Below are 19163 nucleotides of genomic sequence, written 5' to 3' on the forward strand. Positions count from 1 at the left end.
TATATATGACAAATAGCAAAGATCCCAGCACCTGTCTCTGCAGTACACCACTTGTTACAGATTTGCCGTCAAATAAACACCCATCCACTACTACCCCCTGCCTCCTATCACCAAGCCAATTTTGGATCCAGGTTGTGAATGCACCTCTGATCCCTTGTGCCTTAAACTTTTGGACCACCCTACCATATGGGACCTTGTCAAAAGCCATAATGAAGTCTATGTAAACCGTGCTCATTGCTCTACCTTCATCAATTTTCTTAAGTTACTTCCTCAAAAAAACTCAGATTTGTGGGCTACAATCTCCCCTGCACAAAACCATGCTGACTCTTCCTGATCAGTCCCCATCTTGCTAAGTGAACGTAAATCCTGTCCCTCAGAATCTTCCCCAAACAACTTCCCTCCCACTGATGCAAGGCTCACCAGCCTATAGTTTCCAGGCTTGTCTATATGGCCCTTCTTGAACAAGGGAATAAAGTTAGCTATCCTCCAGTTTTCTGGTACTACACCCATTGCCAATGAAGACACAAAGATCTCTGTCAGAGCCCTAGCAATCTCCTCCCTTGTGTCTCTGTGCAAGCTGGATAGATCCAGGCAGGCCTTGAGGATTTATCCACCCTAATGTGCACCAATATTTCTCACACTTCCTCCTTCCTGATATATACATGCTCTAGAATATCAGCATAACCCTCCCTTAACTCTGCAACCTCCATATCCTTCTTCCTAATGAATTCCAATCGATTAGGTGGAGACAGTTGGTTGGAATACAATGACAAGAACCTATCTTGGGGAGATGCAATCTTCTATTAGTCTAATGAAATTTAGTTCCAGGCTATGGGAAAATTATATTGCCCTTGGATTTTCATCAATAACAGTGGCAGCAAATACAAATAAAATCATTTAGATAGCACCTTTAACAACCTCAAACATCCCAAAGCTCTTTGCAGCTAATTAAAGTGGAGACACTGTTGTAATGTGGAAAACATCTCAGTAAACAAACTGCACAGCAAGCTCCCATAATGGAAATGGAGACAAGATAATCTCCACAATGATAATGAGATAAAATACTTATCCTACATACTGGCAAGGAATCCTCCACTCTTCTTCGAAATAGAAGCATGGAACATTTTATATCCACCCATAAAGCAAGGGAAACTCAGTTAAAGTTGCATCTCAACCAACGCAGCGCTTCCTCAGTTCAAGAATCCAAGAAGGGATTTCACCCGCAAACTTGGATCAGTGTTTTATGACTAATTGAAATTAAAAGCAAGTTTAAACAGCTGAAAAGTTCGTCCGACAAGACTAACCTCATACACTTTACTACCAACATTCAATGATCAATGTGCTTTTAAAAAACATAAAATTTGATTATTCACCCTAAGAGGTGCTGAACCTGAGCATTTTCTGGAAAAGCAAAGTGAGAGATACAGAGAAGTAGGTACAGGTTTCAGCTGACAACACACAAAAGGCCTCATGCAAGGCTTTTTGCCACATTATAGCTAACAACTATGATCTGCCCAAGGACTGCTCCTGGGAACACTCTGCCTTTTTACCAGTTCAGGTCAGGCAAGAGACTACCACAAAAGTTCAACAATTAATTACTTACTGGTTGTTAGAACCTCTTGTCTTTGCATCCACAAACAATGAGTAACATTTTACACAAGTACAGATACAGCTTACAAAAACCTGAAATACTTAAAGGTACTTAAAGTTTAAAGGTTGGGAAGCCAAACAAGGGGAATACTACTGGACATCTTTGTTTAAAAAAAGCTCCTTTCTGTGTTAATTAAGCTGGTAACTTAATTAGCACCAGAATCAATGCAGATGGCAGTACCAGTGAATTTTTGGCAAAAGCTCAGGTTTGGCCAGCCTCGCTTGTTGAGTGCAATACCCCATTTACACTGGTGCAGCAAATTTGCATTTGCTATGAACTTGCAGAACAATCAAAGCAACTGGCCCATTATAATTAATGGTGTGCAAGTGACAAAGACATCGGCAAGCTAACTCACAGCTCAAGTTTTAGAACTGATTCTTTTTCTTTCAAACCTGATGGAATTAAATTTTCAGCTCAGCAGGAGGGGTCACTTCAGAAAGGAAACTCAGCCTTGTTAAAGAGAATGAATTTCCCCCTCATTCAAGGCAGAATAAAAAAATGCTCACCTAGTCAGGCAGAATTACAATGTCAAAGACGACTAAAGATTGGAGAAGGAAAAGGGGAGAAATATAGGCACTAAACTGATGAGTCTTGCAAACTGACAATCTACCCGTGTTGCAAAGGACTGTTGGAGTGTTGAGTTGGCAACCAAGAATCTTCAAGCCCAGAGTGGGAAATAATTTGTACAAATCAAATTTGAGATTGGAAAGTGGGAATTTCAGATCAGTCAGGTATAAATCATTGTTGAAAATCTACTGAGATTCAAACGGGCGAAGGTAACCTCTGTCGTGAAAAGTAATCCCTTTCTAGTAAGAATGGTCATACAAGAGCACCCACACAGATGTTGCAATAATAACTTGGGAAGAGGGAAAAAAAAACTAAAGAAAATTATTCTGCAAGAAGCCAAAAATAGAAAGCTCACACTTCTCTGGGCATGCTACTGGAGGACATGCTTTATTATTTATTTTGCAAATGCATCTATAATGTTACTGCTGAGCTTGATTTCAGTCAGAAAATACACGTCCATCCAGTACTTCCTGTAGAAAGGTCAATATTCATCTTATCACATTCTTTAACCCCTTTTTGTGTTTGTTAAAAAGGGGTAAGGCCCCATTCTCACTGCGCCACAAGCCAATACTTGGTCTAAACAAGTGGCAGTTGTTTTTTGAAAATTTGTGATTGTGGTACAAATTAAAATGTACTACAGTTCTGAAAATTAATATTTAAGTTCAGAATATATACACTTATTATGTTCTCCATTTGAAGGAATGTTTAATATTTGCCTTGAAGATTGAGTTTAAAAAAAATCTAAATCTACAGTAAATCTTGTAATGGTAACTGCAGCTTAAATATTAAAACAAATTATTACACCTTTAAGACCATCCTTTTGAAAGCAAGGCTACAATGATTACTTTTTTTGCTTGCTTTGACAGGATCTGGCAAACAGAAGCGTGAAGTTACCAATCACTAACCTCTGCAAATCACAGCTGAAAACTTTTTTATAAACACTGAAATGGAAAGAAAGTGATCAGGGACTTGGTTTGAGGATTAGCTATGCAAGGACTTGCATCGCAACCTTTTGAATGAAATCCAGAGTAGGGAAAACTTGCACTGCATGTATCCTATTCTGCCTGTCTTCAAATATAAAATCTGCAAAAAAAGGGAATATTTCAAGCAGTTCTTTCCCACTTAGCCCAAGAACAAAGGTGGATTGTTTCACTATTGTGCTCAGCTTAACAGTTTGATACAGCACAGTGGTCTGGTGACAACATCAAGAAAAATATGAGAGCAGAAATAGAAAAGCATGAACGGAGAAGACAGAACATTCATTTATGATAAGAATTCACAAAGCAGGCTCACGTGTTTTTCCCCATTTTTAATTTGAATATTTTATTCTCCTTGTTTCTCTATTGCTAATAGAGAAATCTTAACGACATAGTATAAAAGGGATACCTTTAGAACAGATTTGCTCTCAACAAAATTTAAAGTTTTATTTGAGACAACAGTTTGAGTTTAATGCTCTGTAATTGTGTAGTCCAAAGCGGGTGCACCAAGCTTGTGAAGTTACTTGTCTTGAGACTTAACTCACAGGAAGTTAGGACAACACTACTGATCAGTCAATGGTCAATCCATGTTTAATGATTCAAATCTATTGTCTCTGTGTCTTAAGCAACAAGTCACATTAAAACTTTGAAACTAAACTTAAATTATAAACAAATCAAGTCAGCCTGTCGAGTGGTCTGCAGTCTGATTGCAAAACTCAGAATCAACCTTTGGACCCCCAGAGCCACCCTTTCTGTGACTTGTTTTTAGGTCACAATTAAAGGGTTGAGAATCAGTGGTTTAACTGTTGTTTGGTGCAATTATCCAAATAAATGAATGAAATTAGTTTTGGTATGTTGTCTTTGCTCACACCAATGGTTCAACTACAAATAGGAGGTTTTAAAGTCAAGGAACAATATGATTTCCTTGCCCTTAGAACAATCTTAAACAAAAAAAAATCTACACTGCCCCTGTTTTCTCCTCACACGTGAGCAGGTTTCTCTCAGCAGCCAGGGTGTATCTAAATAGCAGAAACCAGGAGTGTGTCAATTTTAAATTACTGAAGCTCGTTGCTGGATATTATCGAAGCACTGTACATTTTTAACTAAATTGTATTAGACATGATTTTAATTCCACCATTTATTCTTCTTTCATATTGTTCTCAGCCCATATCCTCCCCAATCACTCAAGTCAATCACTGCCTGCACCTCTGAGAACACGAGCAGATTTGCAACAAGATATGGAGTAAAGCTATTGCAATCATGGATTAGATCTAGGAGAGAACATTCAACAGGCAATACTTAAACATAATACAGAAACCAGAACTATTTTCAACCTGCCCTTTCAGAACAGCAAGCACTATTGCAATATTCTGGGCATTACACTCTTACAATATTTTGAGTACTTTAAAGGTTTGGAAAAAATATCCTTACTTTTTACTCCATTAATGAAGGAAAATATCCCATACATTTCTTTTAACTGGCTTTCTAGTTGACCTTGCCACTTTCACAGATTTAGGTACCTCATTTCACTTTCTTCATCCCTTCTAAAATTGGACTCATATTGGCTCTCTGCATTACTACCAAAATTTGTCACATTACACTTTCCTGTGTTAAATTTCATCATTATGTAGTTCCTATGTTATTTGACTATTCTCCAGAGGTCTGTTATTATCCACAAAAGTTTACCGTGTTTCTGAGTTTTGTCTTCATGCTTTTTAAATCCAAGTCTTGTTCATTTATATTGACTCCCAAGAAGCACAACGATATGATTCCCTAATCTATTCTCTAATTTCTGCCTTTTAGACAGTCTTTTTCCAGCTGCCACCATCCCTTTAACTCCACAGGGTTTAATCATTTTTCCAATTCTAAATTTCAGTCTCATATTTAAACCTCATGTCCATGAGCCTCCCTGTATCAATCATCTTCCAAATGTACAAGTCCTGTCTCTGTACTCACTGTTCCTTTTCACCATACCGATGGTCTTGCAGTTAATTGTCCAAACTCTACACTACAATATTCTCCACTTTTCCTTCATCTACCAAGATCTGCCTTCAAACTCATCCACTTGAGCATCTTTCTATTTTAGCTGAGGTTTATTTTTATATTTGACAAATCCATAGTTTTATAAAGGAACACTTTCTATGATTTAAAGCAGTGTACAAATAAAAGGAAACAATCAAATTGCCATTATTTTACAAAAATATTTTCAATAGGAAAATTGGACAAAGAATAAACTCTTCCGATGCCTTGTTATGATGAAAGTGATTATGGAATTCCCTTAATTATGCAAAAAAATTCCATTGATTTATTATAGTAAAGATGATCACTAATCACAGCCATGGCTTTAAGATGTGGATTTTCTGGGAAATACTTTAACCTATCTATTTGGGAATAGATATTAATGTTCCAAATGATGCTTGCATAGATACACACAAATCTCCAGAAAGAAGATTTCTATTCAATGGGTTAGATTACACTTACAATTGCTCCCTTTTTCATTGAGATTAAACTTTCAGTTCTGAAGGAAAATTAATATGTTTGAAATCAAACATGATAGATTAGCAGTTGTTTGTTAAATAATGGTTCCCCCCACCACCTCATTTCTCAAGCATGAGATTATTAGAAGTGCTGGTTCCCAAAGGTTTGCAACCCAATTTCCAACTCCAGTAAAGAGATTTTACAATAATCCTATTTAGAAAAATATTTAAGGTGTATTGAACTCAAAATCTTCTTAAGATATTCTACATTTACATACTTGACTGTGGATGACCACAGTATTATCAATCATAATTTACTACTTTAGATTCATTCACAAAAATACTGTATTTCATGAGCTAATATATTTCAAACAGGATTCTTTACACGTTTGAATTTAACACATTTTACGAAAAAAAATGATTAGGGTTACTAAAAATGTATTTCAAAGTATTTTGCAAGAACAGAATATCCAGAGTCCATGCAGTTGAGACGCAGATTTCATTAAACATGATAGAGCAACTTAATCGAGAGAGGAAAGCAAAGACGCTCACTGTTCAACTAAGAAAGCCTTGGCTGATAAATAGTATAAGATCAGTTAAGTATTGCAACGTTTAAAGCATTATTAGAAGCAAATTAATTTGCTTGAAGTACACCTAATTAAAAATAATGGGTGCGTTGTATCCTGTTGCTAATTATAGGTTCAGAACTTTTGATCAGATATTTTAAAAACACAATGCAATATTTTACAGAGCCTGGCATTTTGGAAGAACCCTTCTGCTGAGGAAGCTTTTGCCTGAAACTAGCAACAGCTCAGTCGTACAGAAACTGAACTTGATGGAATTAGAGATTCTAGTGAGCTGTCACTTTGCCATCAGGGACTACATGTGAACATGCTGAAAGTCGGTTACATCAACGCTCAGTAAATTTTCGGGTGGGGGGGTGAAAATACTTAACAGATGGGTTCTAAGTATTCACGATGCAGGTACACAAAATTGCAAGAAAAATATATTATTAGTTTTTTTATTATAAAAGATTTAGACAGCGACAAAACAAAACAACTCCCTCATGATTCGTAAAATATCACTGATAAGTATTGGGACTTTTAATACCGAACTCAGTTTGGTAATAAAATTGTAGTTTAAGTTCTGACCAATCATGTCACCCTGTTGTCAGTTTCACTACGCTGTCGTATTACTTAATATGGTGTAGTCAAAGCAACAGGATACAACGCACCCATTACACCTGACTTTTTAAATGTTTCATTTAACTTAGTCTGCAACACAAACCATTGATTCCTCCGGTCTGATCTATTGTAATTCCTCCATTCATTGTTACTGACTCAGTAGCAAGAACTTTTGCCATGTGCTGGTGTTAGACTATAAATGAGTGCCAGCCACGGACTGTATTCTGAATTCAATAGCCGGTTGAACGCCAGAAAGTCTTTACCGTTAGCTTTCTACATCGCTTCTGTACTATCCAATACTATCTGCGAGTCATACTTTAGCTCCAGATTAACAGCGACTACGAGTTACACCCTGGAGTTAGTCTGTTTTTACAACCGCAGAACAAGGTTTCAAAGTGTGAATGGACAAGACTGATTTTCTTTGCCGGTACACAGTGAAATGAATTTTCTAAAAACCGTACATTCCGCTTAGTTTACCAATTAAACAAGTCACGCATTTAGCTCAAATAATGAAGCAGAATGATTTCACGACTGTGCAATCAATGTGACTTGCCACATCTTAAATTAAAAATCATAAAGTTTGCAAACGTCGGAACGAGATTATGCTCTACAAAAAAAAAGCGATGAAACTAAATAAAGTTCTAAATGCGAATCGCTAAAACAATAAACTAGCTGAATGCTCGCTCAATTTAATAACAATGCTTGTGTGTGACTTTACTCTTTTTCAGAAGAGACAGTTCCACTCAGATGAACTAATCCAACCCATATTCTTAAATGGTCTGGACTGTGCTTCAGATGAATGCAATTCCTACACCGGCACACTCGCGGTTGCATCAAAAGCAGACTAACATTTCAGCAGACAACAATCCGAGCTGAAAAGCTGCCTTTCTGTTCTGCAGAGCTGACTCTCTCATTTCTGTGAATCTGGGATAAAACAATTTCCGCACTTTGTCTCCCGGAAGTTTCTGATGGGGTGGGAGGAGAATGAAAGTTGAAAACCAGGTGGAAGGAGCGGAGGAAACCCTTGTGTACCTCGGCGGCAGAGGCAGCGGGTACCCGGCTACATGTGCGGAGTTACAGCGCCCTCCACTGAAGCTCACTCTGCTCCCCGCCTCCACCTCGAATCCTGGGGAGGAAGAACGTGGATCCCGTCCCTTCTCTCCTTCCCATCTCACACGAGACCACCCCCCTCTCCACATTCAGGTTACCTCAAGTTAATAAATCTCTCGTTTGGTCAAGCTTTTGGTAGTACAACTGCAAGTCGACCCAACCACTGCAGCATTCCGGAAATAAAAGATAGGTCTGTAAATGGAACAACCTGCAATCCCGACCGAATCGGGAGATAATTGTAAGACCTGACTCTGATTTTGCCTATAATGGTAGATTGTACGTTCAAATGATGGTGCAACTCACCGTCTCGCCGCATCTCCGAGACTGTTTACATTGCAGTGTAACCAAAAGGCAGAAAAAAAACTCAGAAGCAAGGAGGGAGGGTGCAGGATAAGTAATTGAAACTGTTTACCTTCTTTCAGGAAGTGTGAATGGATAACGAACAGGAGCACACAGCAGACAGCGGCTCCGGCCAAAGCCCACACAGCTTTCAGGAGCTGCATGATGCGAGGAGGATGAGTGGCTGGCAGCAGGCGATACTCTTCGCCAGAAGGGAGCATGTAGAGAGCCCGTACCTCACCCCACCCCCACCTCCACCCCCCCCCCCCCCCCCAAGCTCTCCTCCTCCGGCCCAGAAGCGGTGCAATCCTTCAGAGTGGCGAGGGGTGCGCGCCTCCCGGCTCCGCTCGATCCATGCAGTGGGGACAAGGCGGTGCTCCTCTCCCCGGCTCCTCGCTGCTCCCGGTCCCCGGCGCACGACCCTCCGAAGGTTCACTCACTCCGGCGGGACTGCGGAGACCTCCCCCCACCCACCTCTCTCTCTCCCTCTCTCGGCAATGAAAGCAGCTGTCGCTTGTTGGGCGAGGTGAAGGGGGGGGGTGGGGGGATCGGCGGGGACACTCTCCCCCTCCCGCGGCAGGCTGACCGTCCCTTTGCCTTCACTTTACCGGGAGGTGTCCCCGCACGCCGCTCCTGACAACCTGGCGCTTCGCCGCGGCTCTCCTCCACTCCTGGGGCTGAGCGGGCAGCTCATGGTTTGGGGGAGGGGAACTGCCCGCCGGACTTTTCCTTCTGTCCGCCACTGAGCAACTCCACACACACACACACACACGCCGCCCTCTCCCTCGCCGGCCCGACACACCGGGCAGCTTCCGCAGCCGCCCCGCTTCCCCCGCCGTCACTTTCCTAAAGCCTGCTCTTCACCCTCCCCCTCAGGTACCGGGCTCAGCGGAATCTCCGTTCGCCCTCCCCTTTCTCCAACAGCTGGCTCTTAAATACTCTTTTATTTTGGTCGGGAGGGAAGGGGGTGGGAGCGATCTCAGCTTATCGGTAAGATGTGGTTATCCCGGAGACTTCACTGCCAGCCGCCGGGGCAGTTTCACGGCGAGCCTGCCTGCTGCCGCCGCCGCCGCCGCGGCTGCTCCTCCCCCAAACCCCGGCCCGAGGAGATTCCTATTTTCCAAACTCGGCTCTCTTTATATTTCAAGCCAGGATCCTGATCCCGTTGTCAGGTTCGCGGGATGGGGGAGGGGTGTGTGTGTGGGGGGGGGGGGGGGGGAGGTGGTGGTGAAATAAACATTCGGGCAAATCCTCTCCTGACGTCAGACGAAATACATCTGAATTTAGCAGTGGGCTGTGGAGTGTCTACCCCCAGCCGCTCTCCCAGTCTGCCACAGCGTGCCAGCTGAGTTTCATTCAGATCAATAACCACGTTAAGCGACAGGACCCACTCGCTGGCAGCGGCACGTTCATTCTATACCCCATGGTAGCAGCAGTCCGTATCGTCGAGGGTTACATCATATCATCCAGCACTTTAAAGCCGGCGGCAGACATCGAGGAGCAGAAATTGAGTGGATGTGAGTTACATAATTCGTTATCATTGCGGATATCAATGAGTTAAATTGTCTGCGTCGAGCGCTTCACTTGCCATAATTTACCCCATTTCCAATATGTGATATCCTTGCAATACACAGGCTACTGTTACAGTATACAACACGTCCAAAGCAACCCCGTGTGACAAGTGTTTAACGTTTTAAATGTTGGATAGGACATTTGATACATTATAGTGCTATGATCTATTGTAGGTGATGCATGGCACTTTATAAGTCACTTTGTAGGGTTCAATGTGCAGAAACTTGGAAACCACCATTTAGATGAGTGGTATCCAATGCTTTCCCCAGTGACAAACAAAGGTTATGTTTTTTTTATTCCAAGAGAAAGATTTTATCCAAAAATAAATGCCTTTTTGATTTCAGAATATCGTATTCCATTATCAAGTTCAACTAAAGTAAGAAGTATAAAATATTAACACCCGTTTTAGACTTAAGTGCCCTTACAGATGGAAGAACAGATGATGTATATTGCAGTGAAACCTTCAGACTATCAAATCAATAAACCAAGAGATCAAATTACATGCAGTGTGACAGCTAGAATGAACATTCCAGCGCACTGTGTGCTGCGACAGGAGACAGAGAGCTGACTGTCAAACGCTTTAATCAACCCGCATTCTATTGCTGTCTGCAATATTCATTATAACCATCAGCAAGAAGGACAAGATACATGCTGGGAATTATTTTTTGCTCTCACCTCTGCAGAATCTTCCATTTCTCAGTCAAGTGGTAACATGGGCAACATGCTTTGGGGCATTTCTGGCAGTGCTGCTATTATGTCTGGAGTTGGGGACTGCCCATCACACACCCTGGCCTTAACATTACACTGATTGTTAACGGGCAGCCTCACTCAGTCAGGCTTAACAACTGACGGGTTGGTGAAATAGAAATGTCAGACTGTTTCAGTAAGTTTGCTTTTCTGCAATGGGGATTAAAGAGAACTATAGAAATAAGTGTTGCACCCAGACATCACAACCTCAAGACATCCCAAAATACTTCACAACCAGTTATATACTTTTGAAGCAACCTCGCCATTGTAATGTATGGAAAACCAGCAGTTAATGTGCACAGAACACAAACAGCAGTAATGTTATTTGAAAGGTAATCCGTTTCTGTGATGTTGGTTGAGGGGAAAAACGTTGGCAAGAAGTGCTATGGAAACTTAATAGAAACAAGCAGACAGTTTGGATCTTTCTTAAAATAAATAACTATCAGGATATGAGCTTCACTGCTGAGGCCACATTTATTACCCACTCCTATCAGCTGTAGAGAAAGTGGTGGTGAACAGATGGGTGGAGTTCCAACATTTTGGCCCTGTGACAATGCATTAATATCTCATTTAAAAGACACTCACTTCAACAGTACGGCACTCCAGATCCAGACTATCTGCATATCTCTCTGGAGTGATAATGAACCCACTCATTTCTGAATCAGAAACCTGAGAGGTTCACCTGAGCCAAGGCTATTATTTACAATTTAACAAGTGACTTGTTCCATTTAAGTCCACAAACTATACACTAATATCTTAACTCATTTCAGCATTACACAAGATTCCATTGTTAATACTGATAAAAAGAAGTGTCACCCCAGACCCACATTATTAACTAAGAAGATTCCTCACAAACAGGATGCAAGAGATCTGAATCGCAGACATATCATATTGACGTGACAGTACACTAATATGGTCTAACTTTAACATAGAATTATTACTAGCCCTAGCAAGATACACTGTGGTGTAAACCAATGTCACTCTAAAGTTATTCACAGGAATATAATATAAAAATAATGACATCTTCAGTTACTCTCAGGCCTGAGCCTGATCATCAAATTCTAGCAACTTGTGGGCTCTAAATTAACCACTTCCTTCAGTATTTAAAACTGAGATTAAAAATTTTCAAGAGCTAAAAATACAAGAGCAACCTTCCATGAAGACAGCTAATATGCGTGTAATGGTAAACCGATCAAGACCATTATGAGGAAAATGTTTTGAGTTTTTCCTTTTTCATGATCACTTTGATCAGCCCATGCAATTCTGGTGGTACTTTTTTCCTTTTTCATTGGTAGGGCTGTGTAACTCTTGTAACCAAACAAGTCAAATTCAATAGACCAGAAGGTCATGTATCAACATCAGTCAGTATATTCTCTCTCCTTTGTCTGCCAATGCAAACAAATACTTTTTTGTCATTAAATACTATTAAAGCAATCCAGATTGCCTCTTTAAATGCTTATAATCCAGAACAACACATTGATGCCATATATGAAAAAAACATTACTCATTAACCTAAGTAAATCACACAAATCCCAGATCTTCAGCAAATTTCATTGGCATCGGGTAATCCAATTAAAAGTTGAACCATTATTCAACGTAGTCAGGTTAGAGGATAGCACCTTCATTCTCTATAGTGAAGCCAGTGCTCTCCCAATTCTCCAGTAGTGGGATCTAAATCAGTCAAAGTGATGTTGTTGGCTCAAGGGATTTTAAATTTTCGTAAGATTGAAGATCCAACAAGTTTTTATTCCAAACTTGGATACAAGATAAATCTGAGGAAATACATTGCAGCAAATGATTTTATTTTAGCTGCAAGAACATATAATTAATTGATTACAACAATATATAATTAATTGATTTTGTTGCTTTCTTCCTGTAAAGTTCATCTTCTGACATGCACAGCAAAAATAACTCTCAGCTCCACATTAACAGGAGCTTTGATAATGATGGATGCCAGCTGGGTAAATCAATCCTTGTCTGGAGTTATGTTTAAACATGACTAAAACATATGGTAAACAATTTCATCTTCATTTTCCCACTGCAATAATCATGCTACCCAGAGGATTTTACAGGAAGAAATGAAGAGGGGTTTGTAAAAAAAAAATCACATTTATTAAAATTTGACAAAAAGAACGACAGACAAAGCTCTTTCATGAAGTACATTAGCTACACTACTGATAAACTTTTTGATTAAAACAGCATTCTCCTCCTTTGTCTCCCAACCTACCAATTCGTCATTAATTACTGCTCTCCAGCATCATCTACTGGGAATTTGTATCACCAACTTTAAAAACTCTCTCACCCAACTTTAGCCTTGTTTTAATTTTACATTGAAAGATCTCCTAAACAAACATCATAAGAAAGTGAATCTGAAATGACCTTCCTGGGCCATTGAGTTACATTCAGGTCATTGAGGGAAACAGCTCATATCATTATTCATTACATGCTGGTGTTTTATCAATGCAATAGAAGGGTCTGGACTCAGAAGACAAAGGACTCCAGATTGACTGTCTTATTTGCTTAAACACATTTTTTTAAATGACGAAACTGAGGTTGCATTTCATACTTTAAATAAAATCTTTTAAAATGAACTATAGCTAATCTCTCAAGTATTCTTGTGTCTAGAACATGTTGCTCTGTTGCAACATGTTGCAAAGATGGAATTGTGTCAAATTAGCCTATTCCTTTCAGGTTATTTTATGGAATTCCCTTTTCACAAGTGAGCTAAATTAGAATACCTTAAGGTCAGTTTGTAGCTGAAAATGGTGTTCGTAGAATTGCAATTGCTTGTAAATTCCAGTTCCTGCTCTTGAGGAAAAACCAGATTATTAATAACATAATATCATAAAGGAAGTGACTGGCCTTCTTCATCTTTTTAAAAGATGTTTTTGAAACTCATTTTGCTCTTGAAGTCATATGTGAAGAATAAGGATTTCACCTGAGACTAGCTACCTGGTGGTAAATCTTGATTCACATTTATATGAATGTTTTTGATTCATATAAACATGAATTAAGGTCCAAATCCAGGGAAAACGAGGGATGGGCAGGAAATGGTGACCTTGCCAGCAATGCGCACATCCTGAATCCATAAAAGAAGATGTACTCAGCTGATCAGTCTCTCAGGTAGCATTTAATATTACACTAGCTATTTTGACCTCTGTCAGTAGTTAAATGAACATAATTTGAAACCTATCAATCTTGTCACTACAGGTAAATACTGAACCTGAAAAGCCTTTAAAAATATCTCACATTTTCTGTTCTGCATCCCCACCCCTTAGCCATTCCCTGTTAGCAAATCAGCAGCAGAAATAAATAATAGGGACAGATCTGGCTGCCAATCTGCAGTCATCAAGTTTACACTCTTTTTGCAAAATCAGAATCTACCTTCTTGCCTTAATCTTCACTAGGGTGAGATTGGCAGTTAGTGATCAGGCAGTGTTCTACTTGACTCCTATGCATTTTTAACTTGACAGTGTGTGTGGCTATTCTGTAATGAAGTTCCCAACCAAAAGAAATTTGAACCAATATGCAGCAGATTCACTCTCGTTGAGGGATATTTGTTATGAAGAGAGGTTAGGTTAGAAACATTATAACTGCCTTCTTTGGAAGAAAGGATGTTAAGGTTCTCTGAGAAATGAAAGGTTATGATACAAAAACTATTCCCTCCAGTGAATGGGTCATTAACTAGAGGTCATAGATCTAAAAGCATTGGCAAAATATCTAGAGGAGAAATGAAAAGGAGTTTTTTCAATCAGGGTGTCAGAATCAAGAACCACTCTAACTGAAGATGTAATTTTAAAGGAGAGTTGGATAGATCCTTGAGAGTGTGGAACATTTAGGACTAAAATAAGTGGAAGAGTGATACTGCACTCCAAAAAGTATGATGGACTGGATGGCAATTTACAGATTTCTGTGACTCCTGATTGCTGGAATTCTCACACAGGAAATGCTATAAGAGAAGCCACAGCCACAGAGAAGATGCATTTCCTGCTGTCATTGTAGAGGTGGTGAGAGGGATCATCAACACACCATGGCTTGGAACGGTCAGAAGATGGGATGTAGGATTGTGAAGCATTGCAGGCACATTAAAGGATTAACCCTTTCCTGGGATAGTTCACATCATGAGGGAGTCAGATTTGGGGGGAGGGGGGCAGGATATGATTGTGTGGGTTGGTTCCAGTCATGAGGTGAGAGGATGATGGAAGCAGGACAGAAACAAACCTGCACCTTCTGGCCCCAAACATTGCTGTAAAGGTCTTCTTCATTTCTCTTCAGCCACCAGATTTCCTGAGGCGCAGGAAACCAAACTGCACAGGTTACACCTGGAAGACAGCTACACTGAGGCACAAACCCTCATCAAAATACATAAAGAAGGATCTTGTTGAAGCATACTGGCTGCCCATTTCCCTTCGTGCTTCCATTACAACTGGGAATGGTTGGGATTGGGTTCAAGTTTCTAAATTTTCAATATCCCACCAGCCGTAAACTGCTAATTTTTGGGAGTTAAACTTATGCCAAGCATCTCTAGAACACTTTAACTTTGTGCTGTGTGAATAAGTGGAAGACAAATTTATGTCAACTTGGTTTAACTGTACGGTCACAAGAAAGAAATCCTTTCATACAAGCCAGCAACAAACTGAAGGCCAACAATGGAGCCAAAAGAAAATGCCTGAATTAACAGTAAAAATTCAGTGCCTCATTTTAAACAAACAAGTTCTGTCTGTAGTTGAAAAGAAATAACCAAATTCTACCTATACTTTCAGTCAATATGAGTTCTCAGCTACAGGCATTTGCAACAAAATCTAGACAGCGACCTCATAGTGAAATACGCATGCAGGTGATTGGAGACCTTTGATAAGAGATATTCCCTTCACCACACCATGCATAGCACAAACACATTAAAGAACATGGTCTAAGAGGAGTGTAGTTGCCTGTAATATATTAACAATGGTTTAATGTACCTTGCTTCCAACTATTTAGAAAATGAGCTTCAGATGCATGTAGCAGTATGGTGGTGAGGAAGAGAGTTTAGGAAATACAGCAAATATAATCACAAGACAGAACTCACTATTTTGTTCCATACCAGAGTGAACAACTCATTATTTTGAGATCTACTATATTATAACATCTTGGAAAACAATAGTAAAAGTACAGCTTTTATTACACTTCATCTGGAAATATGGGAATATTACACTTTATCTTCTACAGTTCCTGTCATAAGCATTATTCCTTGCTCACCAACTTCACCTCTTGCCTCATTGAATGTCTGAAATAGAAGCAGATTATTTGCATCCTTGATGTCATAATTGATCCACAGATAAATTTTGGGACATATCTGTGCCATCATTTGCACTACCCATATCCATCTCCATAAGATCACCTGACTTTGTTACTGTGCAGCTCGTTTGCTACTGAAACCCTCATCTGTACTTTGTTACCCAAGTGCATTGCCAGTTGGTTTCCCTCGTGCTACTCTCTGTATATTTGAGACCATTCAAAACTCTGCTGTATGTATCCTTATTCACCACTGCTCCTGTTCACCCATAACTCCCATGTTTGATGATGTACATTGGGTTTTGTAAAGTAATTATTTGATTCTAAAGTTCCCTTCCTCATTTTCAAATTTCTCCGTGGTCTTACTGCTATCTCTCTCCTCCAATTCTTTGTCCCTCGAATTCAACCTTCTTGATCATTCCCAAATTTAATTGCTCCAACTTTCATGGCTGTGTCTTCTGTCGCTAAGGCCTTAGCTCCAGAATTTTTTTTTAATAAACCTCACCACTCCACTCTCTTCCTTGAAGATGCTCCTTAAAACCTTCCTTTTGACCACACTTTCAATCATCTGCCCTAATATCTCCTTGCAAAGCTCAATAAAGACCTACTCAATAACAATAATGAAGTGCCTGTGGACATTTTGCTACTGTGATGGCTCTGTGTAAATGAAAGTTGTTGTTGGTGCTTTGTGGTGAAAGCAACTCGTGTACTGTGAGCATGAATAAGAATGGTGTACATTTTTATTGCATGTGCAGGTAAACTCAGATGCATTATGATTTAATTCCAGATTCAATTTTAGTACAATCATGTTTGGCAAACGCAACCACATAATGACTTATCAAGATAATTTCTGACACTAATAACACAATTGATAATACACAGTACACAGGAAGAGAGAAGATCTACAGACTGAAGTCATCCAGTGCATGTGGATATTGCCAAGATTTTACTCTCACATCAGTACTAAATAAACCCTTGGTGTTATTTACTGTTATTGGCAGCACTGGACAATCATCATTCAGAGTTATATTCTGCAGAACAATCCCACTTACTATTACAGCATGAAACAAACACACCCCAGAGTCCATGGACATATTTTGCTTTATGTTCTATCATGGTGAAAACAGAAAATTCCACTTTCTGTTAAAAGCTAGACAACATATAAAATAAGACTTCAGTCCTCCAAAGATCTTTGTTTTTCTTCCCAGATCCATGACGACACACTACAATATGTCAGCTGTGGCTTATCTGGTAGAATATTTGACTCTGAGTCAGAAGGTTCTGGGTTCAAGTCCCACATCAAAACTATAAGCATTAAAATCTTTCTGATAAGATTAAACTGCTCACTCAGGTAAAAATAAAAGATGCCATGGTGCTATTTTGAAGAAGAGTATATGCATTCTTCCCTGACTATGAATATCTATCACTCAACAAACATTTCTAAATACCTATTATCTGGTATTCGTCTCATTATTTATGGGAACTTGCTGTGCACAAATTGGCTATAGTCTTCCTACATTACAACAGTACTTCACTGGCTGTAAAACACTTATCCTGAAAGTAAGATGAAAGACACTACATAAATGCAAAACAACAAAAAAAACAGCTGTGGCTGGAAATCTGAAATAAATTCTGAGAAAAGTCATCAATCTCAAACATTAGCTCTGTTTATCTCTCTGCAGATGCTGCCTGATATTCTGAGTTTTTTAAGCATTTTCTGTGACTATACAAATGGATGTTTTTTTTCTTTTGTTCTCACATAAATCATACCTCAGTAACCCTTTTAGTTGCAGGAACCAAAACAATTTTGCCCTCATCAAAAAATGTTTTCATTCATTAATTAATACTGTTTGTCAGATAAGTGAATATTGTCACCTGAAAATGAGCTGGACACCAGACATTCATAATAGCTGTCCTTTGGGATAAGAAGCAAAAGACAAATATGTGAAGCTGATGGACTCTGAATAACCTTTTCTTGCCCTGTTGAATTCAAACAATCAATCAGTTGTACCAGCTTTAAATTAAGCAAGAAAATATCCATTTATTAATGAAGAATTGCATATCTTAATTCTGTAGCATTAAGTAACATCCATAAACAAAGAAAGCAAGGAATATACCAATGAGCATCATTGCTGTGTGTGTGACAGAACTAGCACTTGGTAGATGTTAGCCACATATGTTTCCTCAGTCTATTGTTAAAATGTATTTCTATGCAATTTTCACTTTAAAGCAAGCTCGTATTTACAAGCCAAGTGGTTCCAGATACAAAACCCTACATACACAAAATACGATCAAAGAATATCACATTTATGCCATAAGTGTTGTGATATCCTAATTCAGTATTTACATTAATTCCTTCTCTGATCAGTGCCTTCTTACTTGGCACTATAATGAACTGAGAAGATTACAGTCCATTTCAATACATTTCAGAGGAGGTGGTGGGTGTGGGAAATCAATTACCAGACCTTGGAATGTTTGCTGTTTTCATTGCTTTTTGTATGATACATAATAGGACATGATGTATCATAAATTGATGACACAGCAACATAGTAGTGACTGATTGGATGGAAAGAAATATTGACTGTGTTAAGAAGTACATAAGATGACACTTGCAGAGGAGTTTGAGTCACAATGACATAAATGGGCCATTCAGACCCTAGAGGAATGCAATAGAGTGGTAGAGTTAGTGCAGTTACTGCCTCACAGCTTCAGTGACCCAGGTTTAACCCTGACCTCTGGTGCCATCTGTGTGTAGTTTGCACATTCTCCCTGTGACTGCCTGGGTTTCCACAGAATGGTCCGGTGCCCTCCCAAATGCCAAAGATAGGTTAATCGGCCACTGTAAGTATCCCCTTATGCTGCTGAGTGATAAAATCCTGGAGAAGTTGATGGGAACATAGGGAGAACAAAATAAGATTAGTGTAGGATTAGTATAAATAGATTCTTGATGATCAACATTGACTCAGTGGATTGATGGGTCTGTTTTCACGTCATAAGACTCCATATTTCTTGGAGCTGAAATGGAGCATACCATGGCTGATCCCTCTAATATGAGGGAAGAACACAAGGAGCTTATAAACTCAGCCTGTGTCTTAAAACAATACATCCCAGAAAGGGGGCCATGGCCCCTTCATAAATATAACCATGAAATGTGTAACCCAACACAATACTTCCTGATGAACCCAGTGTAATATCTACTGTTCTATGCATTCCTAGTCTCTCATGGAGTTAAATGCAAAGTATGCAGAGTAATATGCTCCAGAAG

General features: G+C 39.5%; 1 protein-coding gene across 4 annotated transcripts in view; it reads right to left on the reverse strand.

The window, feature by feature from the left end:
* tafa5a (TAFA chemokine like family member 5a) overlaps positions 1-19163 on the reverse strand; it is a 525393-nt gene that overhangs the window by 389652 nt on the left and 116578 nt on the right. For 2 of the 4 annotated variants that reach the window (XM_052034223.1, XM_052034222.1), the window contains exon 1: positions 8379-8532. The exons of the other annotated variants lie outside the window; for them this stretch is intronic. In XM_052034223.1, coding sequence (XP_051890183.1) covers positions 8379-8526 — 148 coding nt within the window. In that variant the 5' untranslated portion in view covers positions 8527-8532. Of the gene's footprint in view, positions 1-8378; positions 8533-19163 lie in introns of those variants that run through there. 4 annotated transcript variants of the gene reach the window in all.

This window comes from Pristis pectinata, chromosome 19 (genome assembly GCF_009764475.1).
Source record: "Pristis pectinata isolate sPriPec2 chromosome 19, sPriPec2.1.pri, whole genome shotgun sequence".
Classification (NCBI taxonomy): domain Eukaryota; kingdom Metazoa; phylum Chordata; class Chondrichthyes; order Rhinopristiformes; family Pristidae; genus Pristis; species Pristis pectinata.